The following is a 23,329-nucleotide window of genomic DNA, read 5'->3' as shown; positions in this document are numbered from 1 at the left end:
TTTGCCCGGAGACAGCGGAGTCTCAATGCAGAGATCTTCTCAATGAACTGTGCTTCTCTGAGATGAATCGTATGGGTATTTAATAACCCTCTCTCTTGAAAGGACCCTTCAAGACACCTTCTACTTGGAAGTTTTAGTCATCCTAATATCTTCCCTCTCAAATCTGTCGCCATCATGAGGGAATTTCTACTCCCTGGGATCGCTTTCTTCTCCTCAAGCCTCTGGGGCTTTTACGGGAATATTCCTTTCACCACAGTTAAGTCCAGCCGTCCCTTCATGGATCGAGCCGTTGGGTGCACTCAATTGGCAACCGCAGCTTATGCTGTGGAGCAAGCCTATCAAAATATATCGACTACATATTCCCTCCACGAAAACACAGATCCAGCAGCGACTGAGACCAACACGTTCATCCTACCCGATTTCAATGCCAGATGGAACATCACTTTGAAAATTCCGGCATTAGCAGCCGCAACTCGGACTCAAATTGAGCACGAAACATTCATCTTCCCTCCTAATTGGACAACTCAAGTTACTATGCCCATGTCCAAGCCCATATGCAAGCCCACGCCCGCCGCTAATCCAGACCTGCCATTCGAAAATATGGCCCTAATCATGCTGGCCATACTCTTGGCCCTTGGTACCAAACAAGCATTTAATTATGAAGTCACAGACTTGGCCCACAGAATCAATCCAATTCTCTCAAACCCTCCGGCCTGGATCTACAACCTTGTTAATGATGCAATCCCAAAGTCGGTCAGCCATGCCTTGGAAGGTTGCATCCAAGCTATCGGAAATCACTTGATACGAATTGAAACATGCGGCGCCCAGCTCGTGAGCCAACTATTTGCATTTGGCCAGGATTTGAACCGCCTGCGAGAGGACTTTTTGATAGCAAGACACGAAATTTATGCTGCACGAATTGATGTTACGAACACCATTCATACTTCTATTCAAAACGCAATCCAAACCTCCCTTGAGCCTGCTCTTGGAACCTTCATTCAGGATGCAGCCCAGAACGCCATACAAGGTGCTGTTCAGACTTCCATACATAACGCAGTCCAGGCTACTGCTGCGAATTCCGACATTGCTCACAAGGCCAGCAATGATATCATAATTCAGATGCTGAACGGGCAAAATGACATCCAAAGAGGAACGGAAGAGAAGTTGGGGAGGTTGAGTGATATCATTGGTAAGGGTAACTCTACGTTAAGCCGATCAGTGAACTAAGTAGCCTGCAGGAGAACTTTCTCAACAGATCACCGCTGATATAGCAACGAGGCTCGCAACAGAGCTTCGGGTGGGAAAATTGGCAACGGCTGACACAAGCCGCACCCCAAGCATTGATAATGGGGGTGGCAACGGGGGCGGTCAAGATGAGGAAACCCACGAGGAGAACTAAGACGAAGATTACCAAGGCGAGGGCCTTAAGCAGGCAACTTGAGGGATATGTGCTTGTAGAGATGTTATGAGAACGTCTGGAACCGTTCAAGTTCATTATTATCACTTCATACCAACGTGGAGAGTAATAGAGACAAGAAGAACATGCTTTCTCTTCAGACTTTATCAGTGGTATCAAGGTCAATTACAATTAAGTTTCGGACCTTTCATCCAGGCGCCACCCATAAAGCGAGTCATTCAACTAGATATTTTCGGCACGCGGCTTTCAACATCTCAATACGCCTTTGGGTATGTATGAAGACCTCTCGGTACATATCTAGACTTTGCTGCACTACCTCTTGCCGGGTCTTCGTGCCGGCGCAGATCTCCAACATGCGCAGCTCCATCTCCTTGCGAAGGAAAGGCTTACTGAGCGAGATACTATTTGAAAGGCCCGCAACAATGTTATCATACCCTTCGACGAGCGCAGTACCCAGTCGGGTTGGAATGAGTTCTTCAACCTTAGTGCGACCAGTACCTCGCTGGTGCACGACGACGTATTCGCGTTCCTTGATCTTGGCAATATGTTCTGCCATGGTCGCGTCGGTGCCAATGCCATTGGCATCCATCAGACCGATGAGCTCGGGTTCTGTTAGGAAGCTCGGAGCTGTGGTTTTGCCTTCCGCAATATTTGCCTCTGTAGGTTCAAAGACTTCTCCTTTCTCGAAGTTAGGGAGCTGTTGACTGCTCTCCCATTTATCGTAGACGTAAACGTCGAGATAGTTTCTCTCCAGCACGATTAGACCATTGGCATGAAAGAATTCTTCACCATATTGAATTTCGATCTCGGTGCCTTGACCTTTTGCATCTTCTGAGCAGCAAGCGAGGAATCGCCGGACCACAAACTCGTACACTTTCTTTTCGTTTACATTTAATTGGTTTTGTGAAACCCAGCACACGGGATGAATGGGCGGGTGGGCTTTGTCGTTATGACGGCCAGACCGGGGAGTCCTGAATTTTCCGTCGATAAGGCTTCAAACATGTTAGTTCTAGATTTGGAGATCGCTAACACATGTTACTCACTCTCGTGCGTATTGGCCCCATGAGTCATCGGGGTATTGCTTCTCGACCAGCTTCTTGAGATCAATTGCTTTGTCGAACTGATCTGTCTCTGTTCGGGGATAGCTGATGTATCCCTTAGTGTAGAGCGCCTCTGCCACTTTCATAATTGTCTGACTGTCCATACGAAGGAAACGACTGCCCATCATCTGGAGGTCGACAGTTGTCAATGGTAAGGGCCGCCATTTACTCTTGGGCTTCGAGTTCACTTTTGTGACCTTGGCTTGCTTAGCCATGAGGCATCGTTCCAGCATCATTGCGACGGCCGCTCTATCGAACAAGTGAACACGTTTCCAAAGAAAGTTGACTTTTTTCCGTTCTCGTTGATGCATGACCTTGATGCTCCAGAATGTTTCTGGTTTGAAGTTCTTCACGCGGAGATACCGATCGACAACGAAGCCCAGTGTAGGGAATTGACATGATCCTGTAGAAGCGTGAGTCATAATCTTGGAAGAACCAGAGCGGTATTTACCATAACTGATGACTTTCTCCTTCAAGGCTGCAACGACGGCTTGAAGCTGAAGAGTCTGCAGACGAGTAAACGCGGCGCCAATCCGCAAGTCAAGCTCAATTCGAGCAGCCACCGCATTAGCTTGAAATTCATCCAACTCAACAGGTTCCCTAGCGGCACGCAGGACATGTCTAAAGCCAAGAGCCATTGTAGTCAGTAAAGGCATATTGGCGTTGACTGAAAACTAGACTTACGCTCTCTCCGTGTTGCTGAATTTGGCTCGCTTGACTTCAATCTGAGCGTTTCCAGCCTTTGCTTGGTTCCGGACCTCAGAGCCGATATGCTCCCCTTCTCTATCACAATCGGTCCAGATAAACAGTGCCTTGCTGTATCTGGCTTGGTTGCGGATGTTCTCTGCAATTGCCAGCTTGTCCTATGTTGGGATTAGCAAGCCGATCCACTGTGTTGTTTGATAACAATCAACCTTATCAACAGACTCCTGCACTGGTGCCTCGAATAGAGACCCAGGAGGACAAGACATCCAGCCCTTGTACTGACGTTCGAAATCTAGGCCTGTGAGATGACCAATCACGCTGGTCATGGTCACGGAGCAGTCTCCCCAAGGACCTCCGAAGTTGAAGTCGAACTCATAATTCTTGACATATTGATTGCCACGGATCGCATGCTGCCCTTCAAATTAGTCACTGTTCAACGCGATATGTGGGACACTCACTGTCTGGAAGGAACCGCCGGACAGATGCGTGGCGACGGCACGAGCAATGGCAGGCTTTTCTGCCACGCAGAGAATCTTACGTGCCATGGCGATGCGGCACACTATTCAACGTGGCCCATTCTACAGTGTAGATGATGCATCCCAACGGGGAAATAATTTGGGACGCGAGAGTTGGATGCCTGAGGATGACGCGCCTTAGATCCTGAGGCATAAACACCGATGCCACCTTACCCGATCGGGTAACCCAAACATAAACCTCCCATCCTACGAACTCCGAGAGCTTCCCCCTCTTCAACCCCGTCCTTGTTCGAGTGTTGGGTCCCAAGATGTCGAACCTCCCGCTTCCTCGTGTTGAATCCCTGGTGGACTGCACCAACTTCAAGCTCACTGTCCTCCCCTATCTCGCCCAGCTGGAATGGCTACCCGCCAGCTTGCGCGAAGCCGGCCGGGATCTGGATAGCTTGAAGGCTGTGTACCTCGCCACGAACCCTTTTGTCTCCGCACTTTCGATCTGCTTGGTTTTGGCTGGGGGTTTCTTTTTGGCTGCCGAAATTAACCGAAACTTCTCCCAGGTGGACCGATTCTGGAGCATTTTGCCTGCACTGTACAACGTGCACTACGCTCTTTGGGCGCGTTTAGCCGGAATCCGCACCCAGACTTTGGATACAATCGCTGTCATCAGCATTTTGTGGAGTGTAAGTGCGCAAAATTTAACTGAATGCGCTTGTTTCCAAATGGGCTTACTCGTGTTACGTTGAATAGATTCGTTTGACATTCAACTATTGGCGCAAAGGAGGTTATTCCATCGGCTCGGAGGACTATCGCTGGGAAATTGTACGCGCCAGAGTCAACAACACCTTTGTGTTTACGATCTTCAACTTCTCCTTCATCGCTGTGGCCCAGTCCCTGCTCCTCCTTCTGATCACCGTTCCGACCTACGTCTTCGTGATCATCGCGCAGAACAAGGGTCCCGAGAACTTTGGTCTCGCCGATCTGGCCTTCTCGCGCGTTGCTTTGTTCTTCATTATCATCGAGTTCTTCGCCGATCAGCAACAATGGAACTTCCACCAGGCAAAGCACGAGTACCAGACCAATGCGCGCATCCCCGAGCAATTCAAGGACCAATATACCTTCGAAGACCTCGAGCGCGGCTTCGTTGTCAGCGGTCTCTGGTCGTGGTCGCGCCACCCCAACTTTGTTGCTGAGCAGGCAGTTTGGTTGACCATGTACGCCTGGTGTGCCTTCCGCACCGAGACCTACGCCTCGTGGGCTGGAATCGGTCTCTTGGGCTACATGGCCATCTTCCAGGGAAGCACTCGTCTTACTGAGGCGATCAGTGCTAGCAAGTACTCCGAGTACAGCGAGTACCAGGCTCGTGTGGGCCGCTTCCTCCCGCGCCTGTCTGTTGAGGCCAAGCAGACGAAGCCTGCTAAGAAGGCCGCTAAGAAGCCCAAGGCTGTTGAGAAGAAGAGCAATTAAGCGAATAGGGTATAATAAGGTGAATTCTAATGTTGGTATACCAAGGGTGGATTTGTATTGGCGACACCTGCACATCTTCAATATGTAAAAAGACGTTTAACATGCTTCAATCTCATTATGATTTTATTGCTGCGCTCGTTAATTCAACAAAATGAAGACAGGCGACAGGATGGTTTAACTCATTCCAATAGAGACGCAATACTCAAGCTTGGACTAGGAACAAGGTCGCTTCAAATCTGCATTTCACAGGCCAATGCCAGGTGAAATACCCTCCAGCTTCCCCCAAAGTTCACTGAAAAAAGCTTCCTGTATTCTTGCACCTTTGGCGTTGGTAACAGTGCAAGACGGCCTGAAAAGCATCAGCAAGATGATTGCGGGGCTGGAGTGGAATAATTGCTTACCTCTTTACCTGGCAGTTATCAAGGTACTGACCGCTGCTCTCTTCTCCGCACAGAATCGCATGAACCAAAGCACGGCTCCCCTCTTCGGTACTGCGAGCTAAAACGCGCTCTCCAAAACGCGTTCCAGCGCTGCTCGACTCTCGCATTAACTGGGACTTGCACCAGCTAGGATTGGGCGTGTTGATGACGATCAATGGGCCTTTGCTTTTCTCCAACTTCTCTGCGAATGCTCGGACTACAAAGAGGACCAATAGCTTCGACAATGGATACCGCATGGCCATATTCGCAGTATCCTTGTTGTTCAAGCGGGCGAAGATCGCGTCTCCATGATCAACATCAATCTCATTCAACGGAGCGATATAATGCAAGGCTGAATTGACGATTGAGACGCGAGGAACGATGCCAAACTTCGAAGCAGACTCGCGAAGTTTCGGTATAAGCAGGGCAATAAGCAAAAAGGTACTGACCACGTTGACAGTGATTGTCCTCTCGCCATCCTCCACTAGGCTGAATGTGTTGGTAGCCAAGCCAGCATTCGCCAGAAAGGAATCAAGACGGGGAAGTGCTGCTGCACGAGCCGCAAAGCCTTTGACGGAGCTGTATCGATCCATGTCCAACTCCCAGACATCGATCGAGCTGTCTTCACGCCCGGTGGCCTTCAGAAGTTCTAGTCGTGCAGCCTCGCCTTTTGGAATGTTGCGGACAGCCATGATAAGGCGATCAACTCCTAGACGCAAGCAATGACGGCTGGCTTCATAGCCTAGGCCTTGATTCGAGCCTGAGATGATGATAGTCTGGCCTGAGAGATCGCCTTCCGGAACAGGAAGCCCGACGAAGACATTGGAGTAGATGGTTCCCGTGACACCCTTGAGGGCGGAGAGTGCTGCCATTGTTGACTTGAAAGATGGGATAAATAATATTTCCAAGGTTCGAAACTTTTGAACTTTGAAATTATATAGCAAAACAGGAATAGAATGGATAGCTATATACTTTCAGTCCAATTAGTTGCCTACGGAGCCTCAGATCCAACGACGCTGGGCTTCTCGCTCCAGGCTCCGTTGCTCGTAGCGGGAATTATAAATCCGCAGGTGCAATTTTAGTCAACGATCCACACCCTCCCGATGAATCTAAATATTTTCAGTTGATCTACAGAGAGCGTGGCCATAATACGGAGATAGCTCCAACCATCACCCAAGACAGAAGCGGAGATAATAGCCCCGCTCCGCCCCATTCTGCACCTTCCATTGCTTAATCCCGGCGATTCCCCACTGCCACCACAGAATCTAATTTGTCGCATCATTGATCATCTCAAGACCATTCATGGATACAGCATCGCCAAAGGTCGAAAAACGGAACAGGCCGCCCGTCTCTTGCGAGCCTTGCCGTATCCGAAAGTGAGGACTTGAATCCTTTTTCCTTGTCCAAAGGCTAACATAATCTCCGCTTTGTAGATTAAAATGCAATAGACAGCAGCCGTGCGACACTTGTGTCAAACGAAAGCTTCAAAGTACCTGCCATTATGCTGCCAATGCGGAGCGCAACAGACCAAAAGCTTCTAGTCAAGCCAGGTTGAATGACAGACTCAAAGGCATCGAGGAGCTGGTCTCTTCTTTGATCAGTACTGGAAATGCAGCCCAACTAGGCTCACTGTCCAGAGACAGTGAAGAGTCTGGACGTTCGCGTTATGCCCTTGAAACCCCTCCAGTGTCATCAGTGAGCGATCGCTTTTCACCTATGGGAGTTGCAAGCGGCCTTGGAAAAGAGTCACCTCGCTTTCTTCATGACCAGAATGGCGAATCGGTTTACATGGAGCCAAGTCATTGGATGTCAATTCTACAAGACATCAAAGACATGCGAGCAGACTTGTCATCCCACGGTTCTCTTGCATCTAATGAGCTTGCGAGTAGCCAAGATCTCGGCTTGGAATCCGACATCAGCTTGGACATTGCTCTACGGAATACATTGAGCATTTCTGATGTTTTAGACTCTCTTCCTTCTCAGTCTATATGCGATGTTTTACTTTCTCAGTACTTCAATTCTCGATACATGGTGCTGGGTATGTATTTGGACAATTTGCCAACAAAGTTCCGTGAACTAACTTTCCATGTTCTAGGGATTGTGCATTATGGAAAGTTCCGCACAGATGTAAGTGCTAGTTCATCCAGATTCGTGCCCAGTGTCAACATGCTAAAATTTTTGCAGTACGAGCGATTCTGGAAGGATTCCCAAAATTCATCTTTTGGCTGGCTTGCCCTGCTATTTTCCGTATTAGCCATGTCGACAATACTTCGTCAAAACTCCCAAATCCGAGTTGAAACCAGTCAGTCAATGCCATCCACCAGATTCCTGCAACAAATGACAGCCCAGTGCCTGGTTTCCGGTGGATACGCAACTGCAAAGGAAGATGCATTGGAAGCACTGCTTCTCTACATTCAAAGTCGCTTTATGACTCAGACAAGCTCCAGTGCGCAGCTATGGCTCGAACTCGGCACCGTTATTCGGCTCGCACTTCGAATGGGTTACCATCGTGACCCGAATGAGATGACCAATATACCCAAATTTGAGGGTGAAATGCGCCGCCGTGTCTGGTTGCACATCTTTCAGATCGATGCCCTGGCCTCTTTCCAGATGGGTCTTCCGAGCATGATCCCTACGGAGTACTGTGACACACAAGTTCCAAGGAATTTGTATGACACAGACCTTTATGTGGGCATGGAGAACTTGCCTCCTTCGCGCCCCTATGCAGACGTTACGCCCATACTCTACGGCATCGTGAAGTCTGGCATCATGAGGGTTTTCAAGAAGATTGTTGCGAGCACACAATCTCTTGCCACTCCTGGCTATGAAGAGATTCTTGCTCTGGATCATGAGATGAAAGAAGTATACGGGAAAACCCCAAACCTCTTCCTCCGGAGAGACATTGGCGAATCTTTCATGGATTCCTCTGACATGATTTTGGAGCGGTGCACGCTTGAGCTATTGTATCTGAAGGGCATTGTGGTTCTTCATCGACGCTATATACGATACGAGCCCCATGACCCCACATTTGAACCCTCTCGGCGCTTTTGCTTGGAGGCTGCTCTGCAGATTCTTGCTCGCCAAGCAGATATTTACCAAGCAATCTTGCCCGGAGGACGCCTACACGAGGATCGATGGATGGTTACTGTCCTGACCGTCCATGACTTTCTCTTGGCAGCCATGGTAGTCTGCCTCGATCTTTCTGTCAGGATGGAAACCCTTCAGCAAGATGATCAAAACTTCGCATTGAGAAAGCTCCGCGCTCTTCAAATCTCTCAGCAGATATGGGCAACGAATGGCGACTTTCCTCCTCAGTCCCATCTGGCATCACTCACACTAGACCTGATGATTCAAAAAATCAATGCGGTCCAGGTCAATCCTGATCAAAGTCACCTGTCTCCAAACCCAGAACCAAATTCCTTTCCGGGGATCGAGCTGCCATATATGGAGGCAATGTCAGATATGATTGACGGCACGGAGGCTCTGGACTGGGTGAGTCCACTTACACTAAAGTTTCTTCTATTTCTAACAACTGCGATAGTCCTTACTAGATCAATTCTTTCAAAATCCGGGAGCGAATTCGTCTTGATAGATCCAAAACATGCAGGAATAGAAAATGGATCATCAATAAAGCCTTCCAACTCGCTCCTGTCTCCGTGGGATTGTGTAAGCCAAGAATAAAATCACATCCAAAACACCCCTCATAAGCCTCCTTCAACATATCAGGATAAAGTAAATCTCTCCTTCCCATCTTCCCCTGCAATTAAGCGCCGCTGAAACTCCGCCTGCCTGCGTTCTTCATCCTCATTCAGAAGTTCCTCCGCCAATCGGTGCATATCGACTAACGAGTCTAATGGACTCTCTGCGTTTTCAATTTCATCCATCAAATCAGCAACCCAAGACGCCCACTTTGGCCCCAGTTTCATTAAAACAAATTGACACCACAGCCATTCAGTACCCTGCTTTCCCTGCTGATTGCACTCGATTGATCGAAAATACCGCACCATGAGACCAAGGAAATCTGTTAGAGACACACACTCCTCATACTTGAGATCAAGCATGTCACGAACACCCCTCATAGAACAAAGCGTGGTAGCCGTTACTGAGGCGTACGTCCTCTCCAGATAGAACCAAGCTCCGCGCGGGTTCCCATGCCAGTCGGAATTGAGGATCCGACGTATCTCTGGAGACACGCTTTCCATGATACCGAACCACGCCTTTTTGAACAGCTTGTGCCAGTACACGTGGTAGTTGCTACTTCCTGGCACGGGGCTTAGGTCTTCCGATATCATCAGCCACACGTTGGAACTGACGAATTGGCGCTTCTTGTTCAGAGCCCACCGGGAATAGTTCTCGGGGCCAGTGAGGATGTCTTTGACGTCTCTGTTCTGGTAGAATCGATTCAATTTCGGGGCGGGGATATGTGCAAGATACTCTTCTGTCTTGGAAAGCGTTGGCGGCTCTGATCTCCTGCTTGGTGATCTCGGCCACGAGAAAGACCCCTCAGTCGGTGATCTGCGGTGGCTATCGCTGCTGGATGTCTCGCTGGGTGTTGGTGTTGGCTTTCTTCCATTTTTGAATATCATTGGGGCTGGCCAGTTGGATTCCACCTTTGATTCCGGTTCTTCCAGGGTGGGCGAATAATTCGGTACAACAATCGACCAATTCCAGTTCTGCAGCTGGGGAATCATCCATTCCTTCTCGGTGAGACCTCTCGGTATTCCATTGTTTATTTGTGCTATATTGGTCGGTCTATCCTTTCGAATCATGGCGATTTGCCTTTCGTGAGCTATCGATTCTCTGCGGGAGACGGCTTGGTGAATCATGCCCTCCGGTCTCTTAGAGAGTTTTCGAACTGATCTCTCATCGTTGTCTCGAGATTTTCTGAACATTTGTGAGGTTTTGCAGGATTTGGGGAATGCGAATTTTTTCAAATGTTGCTATTGATGATGAGTAGGCATATTCATCCCACCTGGTCATATATTTCTTCAGAAATTCATGGTGGATAGATGTCTTGTCTCGCTGTTGTCGGTGAGATGCTAGACAAGTCACTCGGTTTCATTGTTGACATGTCCATGGGATGTTACACAACGTGGAGGTGCATTACAAAGAACATTTGGAAGACTTGTGCATCATTGAAACTACATAGCCCTATTCGCGCACTAGCAAAATACGCCACCAAGCAGATGACTACAAGACATAGATCTACTTGACCAAGAACTGATTGGAGAGATCTTTATAATATACAGTCGACACAGTAATACATGAACTTCCAAAAGAAGATCCCAATAACAAAAAGAAATGAGTAGAAAGAGGTCTTCATATTTAATCGCGACATGGTTGAAGAGAGTGGTCAAGAGGTTGAGGGGGCGTAAAAAAAGAGGATTGAGAGGGGATTCCAAAATGGAAAGAAACAGATGCAAGTCCATAAATACAAAAAACAAAGAGAAATTTAAAAAAACCGAGGAGTACCGCGATGATATCACTCCCTGCGAGATTTGCCAAAATGCAGTCCAAATCAGTACAAAACACAAACCATCACTTCAGGTCCTTTACGGAATCGGGGTCTCATCCCGACCATCCTTGCCCAAGGTCTCCTCGGGGTTCGTCATAGGCTCAGGAGGGGCGATGGTCTCGCCATACTTGCCGTCAAAGTACTTGGCGAACTCGCCGGACTCGGGGAAGGGACGGGGACCCAAGAGACGGATCATGTCGTCACGGCTAAGGACCTCCTTCGAGAGGAGCTCTTCGGCAACGATGCCGACCTCGTTCTTCTTCTCGGTGAGAAGATCGTGGCACTTCTTGTAGGCATCGTTGATAATGCGGCGCACCTCCAGGTCGATGTTCTGGGCAGTGTCCTCGGAGTAAGGCTTCTGGATCTGTTGCTGGCCGTCCTCTTCGTAGTAGATATAGCCGAGCTTCTTCGACATACCGAACTTGGTCACCATGGCGGTAGCCATGCGAGTAACCTTGTTGAAGTCATCGCTAGCACCGCTAGTCACGGTGTCGAAGTGAAGCTCCTCGCTGACTCGGCCACCTAGGGTCATGGCCATGCGGTCCATCATCTGGTTGACGTTCATCAGGTAAGTGTCACCGCCAGCAGGGAGGTACTGGGCGTAACCCAGAGCGCCCTGTCCACGTGGGATGATGGAGACCTTGAGAAGCGGATCGGCCCACTGGAAGTACCAACCACAGACGGCATGGCCAGCCTCGTGGTAGGCGACAGTGCGCTTCTCCTCGGGAGAGAGCACAAGGGACTTCTTCTCAAGACCACCAACAACTCGCTCGATGGCTTGCTCAAAGTGCTTCATAACAACCTTGTCGGCATTCTCACGGGCAGCTGTATCAGACGTTAGCATAGCTCTAACCGCTTGGTTTCATATAAACTTACCAACAAGAGCGGCCTCGTTCACACAATTGGCAATATCAGCACCGGCGAAGCCTGGGGTCAGAGCAGCAAGACGGCCCTTGAGATACTCCAGATTCTCATCAGTGACAATCTTCTTCAAGTAGACGTCGAAAATCTGCTTGCGGCCGTCCATGGTAGGGCGGTCAATGCTGATGTGTCGGTCGAAACGGCCAGGTCGCATAAGGGCCTTGTCGAGCACATCAGGTCGGTTGGTACCAGCCAGGACGACGACCTGCTCGGAAGTGTTGAAACCATCCATTTCAGTGAGAATCTGGTTGAGAGTGCTCTCACGCTCATCGTTACCGCCACCAAAGTTCGACTTGGAACGGGATTTACCGATGGCATCGATTTCGTCAATGAAAATAATGCAAGGAGTGTTCTTGCGGGCGTTGGCGAACAGATCACGGACACGCGAGGGACCGACACCGACGAACATTTCGACGAACTCGGAACCACTGACACTGAAGAAAGGCACACCAGATTCACCGGCGGTGGCCTTGGCAAGCAACGTCTTACCGGTACCAGGGGGACCAGAGAGAATAGCACCGCGAGGAATCTTCGCACCAAGCTTTTCAAAGCGCTCGGGCTGCTTGAGGAAGCTCACGAATTCCATGATCTCAACCTTGGCCTCGTCCATACCAGCGACGTCAGAGAACTTGATCTTGATATCGGACTCGTGGTTGAACCGCTTGGCACGGCTCTTGCCGATGCCAAAGATTCCACCCTGACCACCGGCACCACCACCAGCACGACGTGAGGCCCAGAAGATACCACCGATCAGGAGCAACGTAGGAGCGAACGACAACAGGGCACTGCCCCAGGGAACTTCGTCGACATAGGCAACGGGAATCCGCTCGTGGGCGGGAATGCCCAACTCATATTGAGCAGCCTCAAGCTTCATCTCGAAACTGTCGACGGATCCAATGCTGAAGTAGACGTGATTCACGGCCTGGCCACCGGATTCGGGGTTGGCCTGAGCCATAACCTCACGGTTGAGATCAACCCGGACCCGGCTGCCGTTGGATACAGTCAACTTCTCCACAAGACCCTTGTCGAGGTAGTTGGAGCGGAACTCCTGCCAGGTGATATCGCGGGCACCGGTCTCGCCTGGGAAGAAGGATCGGTAAACGTAGTATGTGACAAGGGCAGTAACGAGGAATGAGGCGGGATCGAAACGGAATTCAAAGACTCTACCAGGAGGAGTCTGTTGCTTGTCCTTCTGCTTCTTTTGGTCTTTCGGGCCAGACTCCTCCTTGCCCTTCTGTGGCTCTTCATTCTCCTTCTTGGCCTCCTCGGCTTTTTTCTGCCATTCCTCGGTCGACTTATTCTGGTTAAACATGTCCTCAACGTCCTTCTTTGCGTGCTTATCGGCTTGCTGGCTGGTGAATTTGAAGAGGAATCTTGTCATTCGAAGATAGTCCATCAAGGATGCATTGCGGTGGTTGTCGACGAAGTTCTTCACCTCCGTTGGCATGCCATCCTTCATGAACTGTTTCCGCATCTCATGGAGCTGTTCATGCTGTGATGGGGGCAGACGGCCTTCAATGTGCTTGACAAATGCATCCAATTGCTTCTGTTCTTCTTCGCTCAAGACGGACTTAGAATCCTCTTGCTTTTTCGGGTCTTCATCTTTGCGACCATCTTTCTCCGGTCCACCGCTCGGCTTGTTGTCCGGAGGCGTCGGGCCGCCGGGGCCATCGGTGGCATAGGTTCGGATACGGTAGGGGGTGATGAGAGATGGAAGTCGGGCAGGAGGCACTCGCAAGGAGGCTGGGCCTGTGCGGGTGAGGCAATCGGTGGCTCTCCTCGAAATTCGAGCAATATTGCCTGGCCGTCGGAGAAGGGCGGCCATGGTCGAGGAAAGGGAAGCCCAGAGGGCTGCTCAGGCGGGGGAAGGGGATTATCAATCGAGGACAGCAGCGATGAACAACTGCGCGCAATCCATATAGGGAATCGACGATGAGGTGGGAGCTCTGGAGCTGCCGTCTCGGCGGAAATTTCACGCCGTTCCGAGCTGAGTCATCGGAACCCGGTCGAAGCCCGGGGATGGACTTAGCGGTGTTAACCACTACAACTACGTAATGCCAACAGCCGCTAGGAAAGAGAGAATGACAACGAGAGACTACAGGAATATATTTTTCTATGTGGAAATAGTGCACGATGCCCTTCACTTCAAAGATTGAAAATGATAGTCTCGCAATTTGTAGATGAACTATTGGTAACCTGACCGCCAAGGCACACTCTGAACGATAGGTCGATTTATGCACATCTTAGTCAATAACGGATAGGAGGTATTTGTATGTACATGTAGAAGAGATATGAGTACAGAGGAGAGATGAAACAGCCATTCAGCGCCAGAAAACAACAACTCCGTATAGAACCATAGCCATGAACGCCGTGCGCATCTAAACAAATGCAGGAATAACCCTTGGGGTACCCTCAGATCCCCAATCGAATCATATATCATGATCATTGTGCAGGCGGCTGGCCAGCGCTCCCGGCTTCAAATACAGGGAAATTTGTAGACATATCGGCCCAGTCCCACTCGATCGTCATAGGCATCTGCCAGAGATCCTGTGGTACAAAGGGCTGTTGGAATGATGGTAAGTTCGGGCTGGCGGGGAAAGAGCCTTGGTCGTGGAACCCAGAATTTGCCATTTGATCAGGGCTTAAAATGCCTGGGAAGTCTTGCTGGAGACCAGGCATTGAGTTGATGGTGCTAGGTAGATCACTCGACATGCCTGTGGTTGAGGGCATGCCGGAGGTTCCACTAAAGCCATTGATATTATCGGGAGAAGATGCCGCGGCGTTAGGATTGTTCATAAACGTAGAAGGTGAGAAGCGAGCTGAAGAGGGGGGTGGTTTTGAAGGCCTGTTGGCAGAGGGGTCGCGTTGTCCTTCGGTTGTCTCATCCTCCGGTGCATTCTTGCGCTTCTTGCGCGCGTGGGATTCTTTTTCAGCTTTGTCAAGAACGACCTTGGCAATTCTCTCGAACTCGCCACATAGACCCAGCATACGCCTAATGCTGCCGTTGGATTCATCAGAAACCAGAGTAGAGAGGAAATTGACGACAACATTCATCAGCTTGACATCGGAACGGGCGCGGCCGTCGTTCGGATTTTGGAGAATGTTGGCGAAGAGAGTAACAAGTGCAGAGACTGGATAATAAAGAATCAACCTGTAGAGAACATTATCAGTCAATATTCGAGATGCAAGAGCCCAAAAGCACGTACCAGACACAAGCAAAGTCTCCCTGTGGAATGTACTTGATCAAATTGATTGATGCCCTCGCAGCGGTCACGCAAAGCACTGCCGACAAGAAAACCCTGGGATTCAGGGGCCGAGCATTAAGACCTTGAATAGCATAGTTTGATAGACGGCTGGTCCAGTATCCGTGGTGCACAGACATGCGGTGGATCGTGGTGAGACAATTATAGTATGAGAAGTGGAGAACAACAACGTGGAGCAAGAGGGGGCCGTGAGTTGCTTGAATTTCATATTCGGGGCGGAAGTCGATAGGGATGTTGTCTTTCCAGTCTTCCAACTCCTTGTCAAGTTCGCCAATGGTATTGAGCAGTTCGCCATCGGACTGTTTCGATGCCTTTGCAGAGTACAGTCTCTTGTACACGCTGCTCTCAATCGTGGCGAACTCGCACAAGGATCTGAAGAGGTTAAACTTGCCCTTACCGTCAGCGAGCGGGACGTTGCCAACATTGTCTGGCGGGTCTTCGCTGGGCAACTCGACATTCATATCATCGTCATCCTGCACTGGTGGTCGACCAGATCGAAGGCAAATGTCTTTGTCAAGAAAGTACGCAATCCAGAAGACTCGTTTGCGTTGCTCCACCTCCACAGTGTTCAATCCGAAGGCCGAGCCACGTTTGTGCAAACCGATGCTGTGTGAGAGACGAATAGCCGCAGCCACCAAGAAGAAAGCAGGCTGAGGGTTAGGAGTGCCCTGCAGGAAGAGCGACATGCCCAAAAGGGCTTGCACGCTCAATAGATCGGTATTTCGCATGGTTAGTTCTGTCAAGACACCCATAGCATTCTTCAGATACAGCCATGCCTTCTTGTCTTCTTCATGGGGCACCAGATTGCTCATGATACGAAGACGATGGGAAATGGCCAGTACAACGTTGATACTCGCCCACCACCCAGAGCCCTCATAAGGGTCACGAGAATATTGTCGCTCCACCAGATGCATGAATGTCGCCTCGTGGAAAAGCGGGAACATACAATTAAAATTATCGAAGAAGTCCTTGAACAGGGAAAGAGCCTCCTCTTTCGGGGGAAGCGGTTTGAAGACACGGCGGGCGAAAATGTCACTAAAGATCTCTGGCTTCCAGTACATCCACTTGTTGTCATCCACGGATGCCGACGAAATCATGTCTTGGAAAGAAGTATCTCCTGTCCTTTCGTTGACCCATTGAATACCCTTTGGAGAGAAGATCGAGAATCCTGACGAGGAACCTGCGATACTATCGTCAGTGCGTCACCTGCATTATTCAATGTGTATAGAACCATACCAATATAACGGGTCTCTCCGCAATTATTGGTAACCAAAGAGCACATCATATCTGATAGCGCCTCGACCTCGCCCTCGGATTGTTTCTCTGACTCGGGGGATGTGGCGGCGGTATGCGGACTGGAGTGGGAATCCATGTGAGGTGTGGTATTGTGAGAGGCCGACGTTTGCTGGGTTACACTTGGAGTGTTAAACTGTTTCGTATTCCTCGCCATGTTCAATGCATTCGTTCGATCGGCCAGTCGTTTCTCCAGCGTTCCCAGATCTGTCTTTCCATTGTCGTCCTCGGACAAGAGGCCGGACAGTCGCAGAAGGGATTCCATGCGTCCTAAGCGGTTCTCCAGACCTTCGATGTACTTCGCTCTATATAGGATGTATCAGAAACCGGAAGGTGCGTATGTAGCAGTCATCATACCCTTTGGGTGGGTTCCGCTTCTTCTCCACTTGCGTGAAGACACAGTCCGTCTTATAGTTGATGCAGTGTGAGCACTTGGGCATCTTGCCATCGCACTTGATCTTCTTCTTCCGGCACATGTCGCAAGCCTAGAGCTCAAGGAACCTAATTAGCATATGCCATGAACACAGAGCCAATGATCTGTCCGCACCCTCGCAATCCTTCGCCGCTTCGCATCGTTGGTTTCATCCCCCGCGCCTAATGCCGAATCGTCGTACATGGAACCTCCAGACATACCAGCCATCTGTCCGTCTTGTGAGTAGTTGCCGTACAGCTGAGACTGCTGGTTCATCATCATGGACTTCATGTCGAAGCCCATGCCATCGTCATCCCCCATGCCGTCCATTTTTTTTTTCGCGTGGGAACTCCGCGGGGTGGAGAAGGGGAGGGCGGTGGTTAAATGAGGTGACGTTGCGGGGCTGTCGTGTCGGAAAGTTGCTTTTTCCGGAGCTCTCCCCTGAAGTTGAAGATCAGAGAGAGATTGATAGTGGACCGAAGTTGATGACGCATCCGAGAGGCGAACCTTAGAGTATGAGCGTTTGTCCCTAAGGCTCTGTTCTCTAGATTTTAGGTAAGAAAGCTGACTCAACAAGTATCCGGAACCATTGGAAAGGTGCTACCTTATTCCTTTGAGCCAGGGGTATAATTCGCATACGTATGATGGAATACGAGAGAAATCTGCTGCTGCCTTGTAGAATAAACGGAGATGCTAAACCCCGATCCCGAGACCAAGGGCGGGCTGTCGGTGCGGTGAGGTTGCGTGTGTGAACTCCGTCCTTTTCGTCCGGATATGCGCGTCCCCGCCTAGTGCCCGTCCTACGCCTTCACTAGTGCCCGGATCTCACTCGGATGCATTTGGGTGATTGGCGCAGATTTCAGGCTTCAAAACAAGACCCTCATTGTATCCGATCGATACGAGCACAATGTGCGAGACGAACCCGAGGGTGGGGTAGTCGGTCCCGGGTCTTTGACTTTGCGAGACTGCGCCATTCAATGTCGCGGGAACTGGAACGAGAAGAGATCGGCAGTCTGCTGAGAGGTCCGCAAGACATGGAGTTGTGATACGCATGGAGTTACATTTCAAGTAGTATCTTGGTTGGGGCCTAGAGGGTTACATGGATAGATTGGGAGCGTCAATGCTATGACATGCTCAGTAGTATATGTATAATACAAGATAGTACATTTGGAGTGGCGATCTCATCAGATATGTGAAAGTGTATAAAGTACAAGTAGGTAGAGGGAGAATACTTCATTCGGTCCCTCGCCCTGGTAAATATCAACCAAACGCCACGCTATGCACCCAAAATACGGCCAGTCTCTCGGACATGAAGCCCGAGTGCGACGATCTGCCTTCTCTCTCAAAAAAAGATTATGTCCAACGTCAAGGGAGTTGGTTCGAATGTGGCTGAGCCGAGCCAAGTCGATTCGAGCATATCACGTATGCTTGTCGAGGAACTCCTTGGCCTCGTTGATCTTGGTGGCCAAGTACGGGCTGCCACCACGATCAGGGTGGTTGAGCAACATGAGCTGACGGTGCTTCTTGCGGACCTTGTCCTTGTTCAGGGTACGCTCACTGCAAACACATGTATGTTAGTTTCCAGGTCGGGATGTGGATATTCAGGCCGAGGTACGTACGGAAGTTCGAGGATCAGAGAGGCTTCACGGCGGTTCATGCGGGGCTCGAATCCTCTATGAAACATGTCAATGATGATACAATTCAAATTCTGATGTTAAACCCACCCCTTGTAGAAAGCCTTTCCGGCGGCGTTGACACCTCCCTTCGAGCGGCGATAGGCGACCAGGCCGGCGCGACCCTACAAAACAATCAGTTCAGGTACTTCTCAACAAATGGCGATCAGTCAACTTACCAGGAAGGCAGCCACGCCGACACCGAGACCAACAGTAAGAACGGAAGCCATGGGGGACAGATAGGGTAGACGAAAGATAGGGCGATGAATCTCGGGCAGTTCAAAGTCGAAAGGGTCGCGGGATAAAAGTCAGCGCGCGAGTCCCGATTGGGTTTAGCGCCACTCCTCCACGCCGCCCGAAGCTTCAAAAAAAAAACTTCTTGCGACACAGTAACAACCACACCAGTAACCATGCGGTACGTTTACATCAAATTTCACATTCAAAGACATCTGCTAACTCTCCGCTCTCCAGTGTGGAAACCTGTCACTTCTGTTCCCGCCCCGCCTTCCCGGGGAAGGGCATCACATTCGTCCGCAATGACGCCCGCCAATTTCGATTCTGTCGGTCCAAGTGCCACAAGAACTTCAAGATGAAGCGTCAGCCCCGCAAGTTGAAGTGGACCAAGAGTCACCGTGCCGCTCGCGGTAAGGAGATGATCGTCGACTCCTCCCTGGTGCTTTCCCAGTTCGCCAAGAAGCGCAACGTCCCCATCAAGTACGACCGCAACCTGGTTGCCGCCACCGTCACCGCCATGCAGCGCGTCGAGGAAATCCGTCAACGCCGCGAGCGCGCCTTCACCAAGCGCCGTCTGGCCGGCAAGCTGGCTCGCGACCGCCAGCGCGAGGCCGACCGCAAGGTCGTCGCCGAGGGCGAGCACCTTATCCGCAAGGAACTGCGCGACCGCGAGGAGGGTGTGCCCATGGTGGCCGAGCAGAGCAAGACCGCCAACCGGGTGCACGGTGCGGATCTGCTGGAGCAGCAGAGGAAGAAGAAGAAGCTGTTGGTCGGTGGTGGAGTGCAGGACGAGATGCAAATCGACTAAACATGGGTTTGATCTGGGACTTTTTTCTTATGTTTCGACCGCTATTTCGACGATACGATCCTGGAGTTGGGTTTGCATTTCATTCAATCATGGTGTTTCTTCCTCAAAAGCAATCGATATCACCGGCTCTACGTCTTACATCCAACGGGCTACCAGTGAAGAATATTATTCGCAATCTTTTCAGTTATCGATTTTCATGTCGATGCCATTCAATGTTGAGCATTCGGGCGATTTGATGTAGATCTATGGATTAGAAAGAATCTAGATATCTTCTGTACACAAATCTTCTATGTGTAGTCTCCTTTCTGCGGTCTTACTCGTCACTTCTTGGCTTGTTGAGTCGTCGTTGCATAAAAGCACTTGGGGATGAAGCATCCTCATTTGACTGGTCGTAGCAATATCAATATCCTTTTCCACCTCCGGGAAGACGCAAGCATGTCCCTCTTAAGTCAATGAATACTGGTTTTAGGCCCTGGCACCAGACCACTGGAGCACCTCAGCCTATCTAACAGAAATAAAATCCAACCACGACTCAACCCTTAATGAGAAAAGACACGTGCTTACGAATTACCGTCTCATCGAAAACGCAAGACAAGAATACGTGAAATACCGAGTAAGATCATGATTCGAGTGGCAAGACCTTTTTTATCTTCGTGAAGATTTCGACCGGTCCAGTCCCGTAAGCACGCAGACAACAAAGAAACCCTCCAAAGCTGCGGCTGAAACCAGCTCATCGGGTTCCAGGGTTCCAGGGTTCCAGGGTTCCTTTGAGGTTAATTCTGGACCTGCATATGATCGCAGCCATCAGCCAGCCAGATAGCTGTTGAAGAAGCACTAGTTCTAGACAACGTCTAGGCAATGAAAAAAAAAGAAGGGTCTCAAATATTAAAAAAAAAATTTGAAAAAATGAGCTGTACAACGCATGATATCTACACATTTCTACAAAATATAATATTGTTTCATAAGTTATGTTCATTGCGTGCCCCGTCCGAGGATCTGAGTACACACGGTAGAGGTAATGCCAAATGGCAAGGAAAATGGAGAGGATAGCGGACGGAAAGGACACGGGATATGAGGTTTGGAGACAGATAGGTGTATATGTGCGAGCATGAGACGATCCAAAAATAAAAAAAAGCAGATGAGCTCAAGAGGTATGGGATATGAAGGGTGAATATGCGCCGGTCAATCAAGTAAGGCCATTTATAGTGGTTTCCAGGAACAAAAAAAAACAACAACTAGCAGGAATGAGTAGGCAGAAAAAAAAAAACAAGAAAGGGAGGAAAGGGCCAAGGAGACATGATACATGGAATCCCAACTGAACATTGGAGGAATCCCGAAATTCTTTAAGACACACTGTTTTGCGAAGAGTAAACCTGTTATGTTCCAAGTCATGACATTTTCAGGTCCCGACAAGGTTCAAGGTCTATTCCTTCATTATGCAGTGTGCATGTATAGATAAACGTGTAAACAAAGAGTTGCCCAAGAAAAATCGCTCAAGCTCGTACATTTCGTCGTGAAGAAGTCGTCGCGCGGCGCTGGGCCGCGGCGGCTGGCGGCTCTGAGCTGGCGGGAAGATTTACTCTTCCATGCGGCCGAAAACACCGTCGTCATCGTCGTCGGTGGGAGATGTGCGACTGCCAAAGTCCACATCGGCGTTGCGACGTTGACGGGTCGCCTGAGCCGTGTCTTCTCCGCCTCGTGCTCCGCGTAGATCCGACACCTTGTAAGATTGCGACGGGTTGAGAGAGGCGGAGAGGAAGAGAGAGGCGTTGGATTCGCGGCGAAGGGCCTCGCTCATAGCGCTGGGTTGTGCCAGGCCTGGGCTTTGGTGGCTGCTTGAATCCAAGTAGCGGGCCGGCAGTGGAGGGACAGGTGGCACATCAGGGGTGTTGGCAACGGGGTTGGTCCGAGGAGTACCGAAGTTGCACAGTCCGATGGCAGCGGCCAAATCTGCCTCGTCATCCTCGTGCAGCCGTGTATCCGCGGTGGAAGGACGGGTATCAACGCTCGACTTGCGGAAGTGGGAGAAGGCAGGAGAGTGGAGAGGAGCGCTCTCGTTATAGGAGCTGGAAGGGATCGACTGGTAGGATCGGGAGAAGGCCGAGGCGTTGCTGATGCTGGGGCGCTTAGTCCAGTTGGCCGGCATGCCGGACATTTCAAAGTCATCGTCCTCTTCCTCATCCAGCGGGGGCGGCGTAGTCTCGGCCGAGCTGATGCCATCCCGTACTTCGGACAAGGCGCCGGGTGAGCCAGAGGAAATTTCCGAGTCGGCCTCGGGAGACTCTTCGGGCTCCTCGTCAATGTTCATGTTAACAAGCACTGAAGCCGCCTCGAGCAGCTGGACCTGCTGGTGCTTGGAGATGAGAAGTTTCGAGGTAATGTTCCATGCTGGGTCATGTTCCCACCTAAGATGCCACAAACAAAAAATGGTCAACCGGATGCCACCAGAAGAATCAGGGGGGTGGGAAGGGGAGTATGACGGAGGGGAGTTGGGTGGACCACGAAGGCGACCTGTACAGAGCCGACATGGCGCATCTTCCCAGATCGAGCGAGATATGACGGATGGGCGCCAGGGGAAATACACACATATGCTTGGACAAGCAGCTGCCATGCTTGTACCCTTTCCCACAACGATCACAGCGGAGGTCCGCCGGGTTGCGTTTCCCGTCGCTCTTCATCTGGCCACCTTCGCTGGCTCGGCGGTTGCGACCCTTGGAAATGGACTTGCTGTCCGCTTCGGAGTTGCTGGGCGAGGATTTGCGAGGTACGGGCTCCTGGCTGGGGCTGTTGACGCTACGGGACAGGTATGAAGCATAGCCAGACGGGCTACCCACCGAAGCGGATTCCAGTCCCTTGCGGCCCCCAAGGCTGCGGCGGTGCGCAGCCATGGGAAGCGACAAAGACTCTCCGTCCTCCTTCATAGAGGCCGCGATCGCGGCCACGGCATTGGCAGCAGAAGTGGTGACACTCTTTCTGCGGGTCACGCGGTGATTGGCATTGACTGCACCAAGTGAAATGGAGTGTGCGTGGGAACGCTGGTTGGGGTTGAGAGGACGCGAGAGAGACAATTCCTATAAAGCGGGCCGGGATGGCCACATCATCAGCCTGGGAACCCACCAAAATGACTCAGGAACCGGAGATGGCTTGGTGACCACATACCTTGAACGAGGCCATGGTGAGAGGACTTTCTGGCAATCGGTTTTTTGAAAGCCTCCAATGAAGCGAGACACTCTCAATTCCGGGTGGAAGTCGGTGGAATGACGCGGAGGGCCGAGTGAATTCGCGCGGTTAGCGGAGGTATAGGGAGTCGAGATACTGAGATTGTAGTAGCGGAGCGAGAGATGTGAAGAAAGGTGAGCAAGGAAGGAAGCAAAAAAAAAAAGTGTAGTCCAGTGTGGAAGGTGAACCAAAAAAAAAAAAAAGAAGGGGAGAAAGAAGGAGATGTCCGGTATGGCAGTGTGGCCCACCAAAATCGCTCATTGCTTTGCGGGGGCCTTTGCCTTTGAGCATGCGGGGGGGGAGGATCCTCGCCTGTAACACCGTGTATCGGGTTTGTGTTTTTTTGTTTTACGAGGGCTATTATTGTCACAGTGCCCTGCTCATTCCAATTTCCTATTTATCTAGCCCTCTTC

General features: G+C 50.5%; 11 protein-coding genes across 11 annotated transcripts; 4 read left to right on the top strand and 7 right to left on the bottom strand.

Annotated features, from left to right (window-relative positions):
• Positions 1-174: 174 nt before the first annotated feature.
• Positions 175-1,227, top strand: N7443_010224 (uncharacterized protein; the record flags this gene model as incomplete). Its single annotated transcript, XM_056890280.1, has 1 exon — positions 175-1,227. One exon carries the CDS (start codon positions 175-177, stop codon positions 1,225-1,227), a length of 1,053 nt encoding a protein of 350 aa, XP_056736771.1.
• A 404-nt stretch (positions 1,228-1,631) lies between these two features.
• N7443_010223 (DNA topoisomerase 3) lies at positions 1,632-3,767 on the bottom strand (the record flags this gene model as incomplete). The annotated part of the gene is made up of 5 exons (XM_056890279.1): positions 1,632-2,409; positions 2,461-3,138; positions 3,202-3,380; positions 3,432-3,632; positions 3,681-3,767. The coding sequence occupies 5 exons, from the start codon at positions 3,765-3,767 to the stop codon at positions 1,632-1,634; spliced, it is 1,923 nt and encodes a 640-aa protein (XP_056736770.1).
• Positions 3,768-4,006: 239 nt separating this feature from the next.
• On the top strand, positions 4,007-5,159 carry N7443_010222 (DUF1295 domain protein; the record flags this gene model as incomplete). The annotated part of the gene is made up of 2 exons (XM_056890278.1): positions 4,007-4,375; positions 4,443-5,159. The coding sequence occupies 2 exons, from the start codon at positions 4,007-4,009 to the stop codon at positions 5,157-5,159; spliced, it is 1,086 nt and encodes a 361-aa protein (XP_056736769.1).
• Positions 5,160-5,402: 243 nt separating this feature from the next.
• Positions 5,403-6,450, bottom strand: N7443_010221 (uncharacterized protein; the record flags this gene model as incomplete). Its single annotated transcript, XM_056890277.1, has 2 exons — positions 5,403-5,508; positions 5,561-6,450. 2 exons carry the CDS (start codon positions 6,448-6,450, stop codon positions 5,403-5,405), a joined length of 996 nt encoding a protein of 331 aa, XP_056736768.1.
• A 430-nt stretch (positions 6,451-6,880) lies between these two features.
• Positions 6,881-9,167, top strand: N7443_010220 (Zn(II)2Cys6 transcription factor; the record flags this gene model as incomplete). Its single annotated transcript, XM_056890276.1, has 5 exons — positions 6,881-6,954; positions 7,027-7,616; positions 7,674-7,705; positions 7,763-9,070; positions 9,120-9,167. 5 exons carry the CDS (start codon positions 6,881-6,883, stop codon positions 9,165-9,167), a joined length of 2,052 nt encoding a protein of 683 aa, XP_056736767.1.
• Positions 9,168-9,300: 133 nt separating this feature from the next.
• Positions 9,301-10,347, bottom strand: N7443_010219 (uncharacterized protein; the record flags this gene model as incomplete). Its single annotated transcript, XM_056890275.1, has 1 exon — positions 9,301-10,347. The coding sequence occupies one exon, from the start codon at positions 10,345-10,347 to the stop codon at positions 9,301-9,303; it is 1,047 nt and encodes a 348-aa protein (XP_056736766.1).
• Positions 10,348-11,130: 783 nt separating this feature from the next.
• Positions 11,131-13,839, bottom strand: N7443_010218 (ATP-dependent metallopeptidase FtsH/Yme1/Tma family protein; the record flags this gene model as incomplete). The annotated part of the gene is made up of 2 exons (XM_056890274.1): positions 11,131-11,918; positions 11,970-13,839. 2 exons carry the CDS (start codon positions 13,837-13,839, stop codon positions 11,131-11,133), a joined length of 2,658 nt encoding a protein of 885 aa, XP_056736765.1.
• A 617-nt stretch (positions 13,840-14,456) lies between these two features.
• On the bottom strand, positions 14,457-17,312 carry atrR (transcription factor atrR; the record flags this gene model as incomplete). Its single annotated transcript, XM_056890273.1, has 5 exons — positions 14,457-15,165; positions 15,221-16,457; positions 16,514-16,875; positions 16,928-17,055; positions 17,118-17,312. The coding sequence occupies 5 exons, from the start codon at positions 17,310-17,312 to the stop codon at positions 14,457-14,459; spliced, it is 2,631 nt and encodes an 876-aa protein (XP_056736764.1).
• Positions 17,313-18,400: 1,088 nt separating this feature from the next.
• On the bottom strand, positions 18,401-18,885 carry pam18 (putative mitochondrial DnaJ chaperone (Tim14); the record flags this gene model as incomplete). The annotated part of the gene is made up of 4 exons (XM_056890272.1): positions 18,401-18,539; positions 18,602-18,655; positions 18,707-18,780; positions 18,835-18,885. 4 exons carry the CDS (start codon positions 18,883-18,885, stop codon positions 18,401-18,403), a joined length of 318 nt encoding a protein of 105 aa, XP_056736763.1.
• Positions 18,886-19,065: 180 nt separating this feature from the next.
• On the top strand, positions 19,066-19,697 carry N7443_010215 (uncharacterized protein; the record flags this gene model as incomplete). Its single annotated transcript, XM_056890271.1, has 2 exons — positions 19,066-19,070; positions 19,127-19,697. 2 exons carry the CDS (start codon positions 19,066-19,068, stop codon positions 19,695-19,697), a joined length of 576 nt encoding a protein of 191 aa, XP_056736762.1.
• A 1,576-nt stretch (positions 19,698-21,273) lies between these two features.
• Positions 21,274-22,883, bottom strand: N7443_010214 (putative C2H2 finger domain protein; the record flags this gene model as incomplete). Its single annotated transcript, XM_056890270.1, has 3 exons — positions 21,274-22,102; positions 22,284-22,768; positions 22,857-22,883. Coding segments are annotated over 3 exons (1,341 nt in total), but the record flags the coding sequence as incomplete, so codon positions are not given.
• Between the last annotated feature and the right edge of the window lie 446 nt (positions 22,884-23,329).

This window comes from Penicillium atrosanguineum (genome assembly GCF_028827265.1).
Source record: "Penicillium atrosanguineum strain IBT 20685 chromosome Unknown utg000008l_segment0_segment0, whole genome shotgun sequence".
In the NCBI taxonomy this organism is placed as follows: Eukaryota; Fungi; Ascomycota; class Eurotiomycetes; order Eurotiales; family Aspergillaceae; genus Penicillium; species Penicillium atrosanguineum.
The sequence above is the reverse complement of the archived record's forward strand: the minus strand, read 5'-3'. Positions and strand labels throughout refer to the sequence as shown.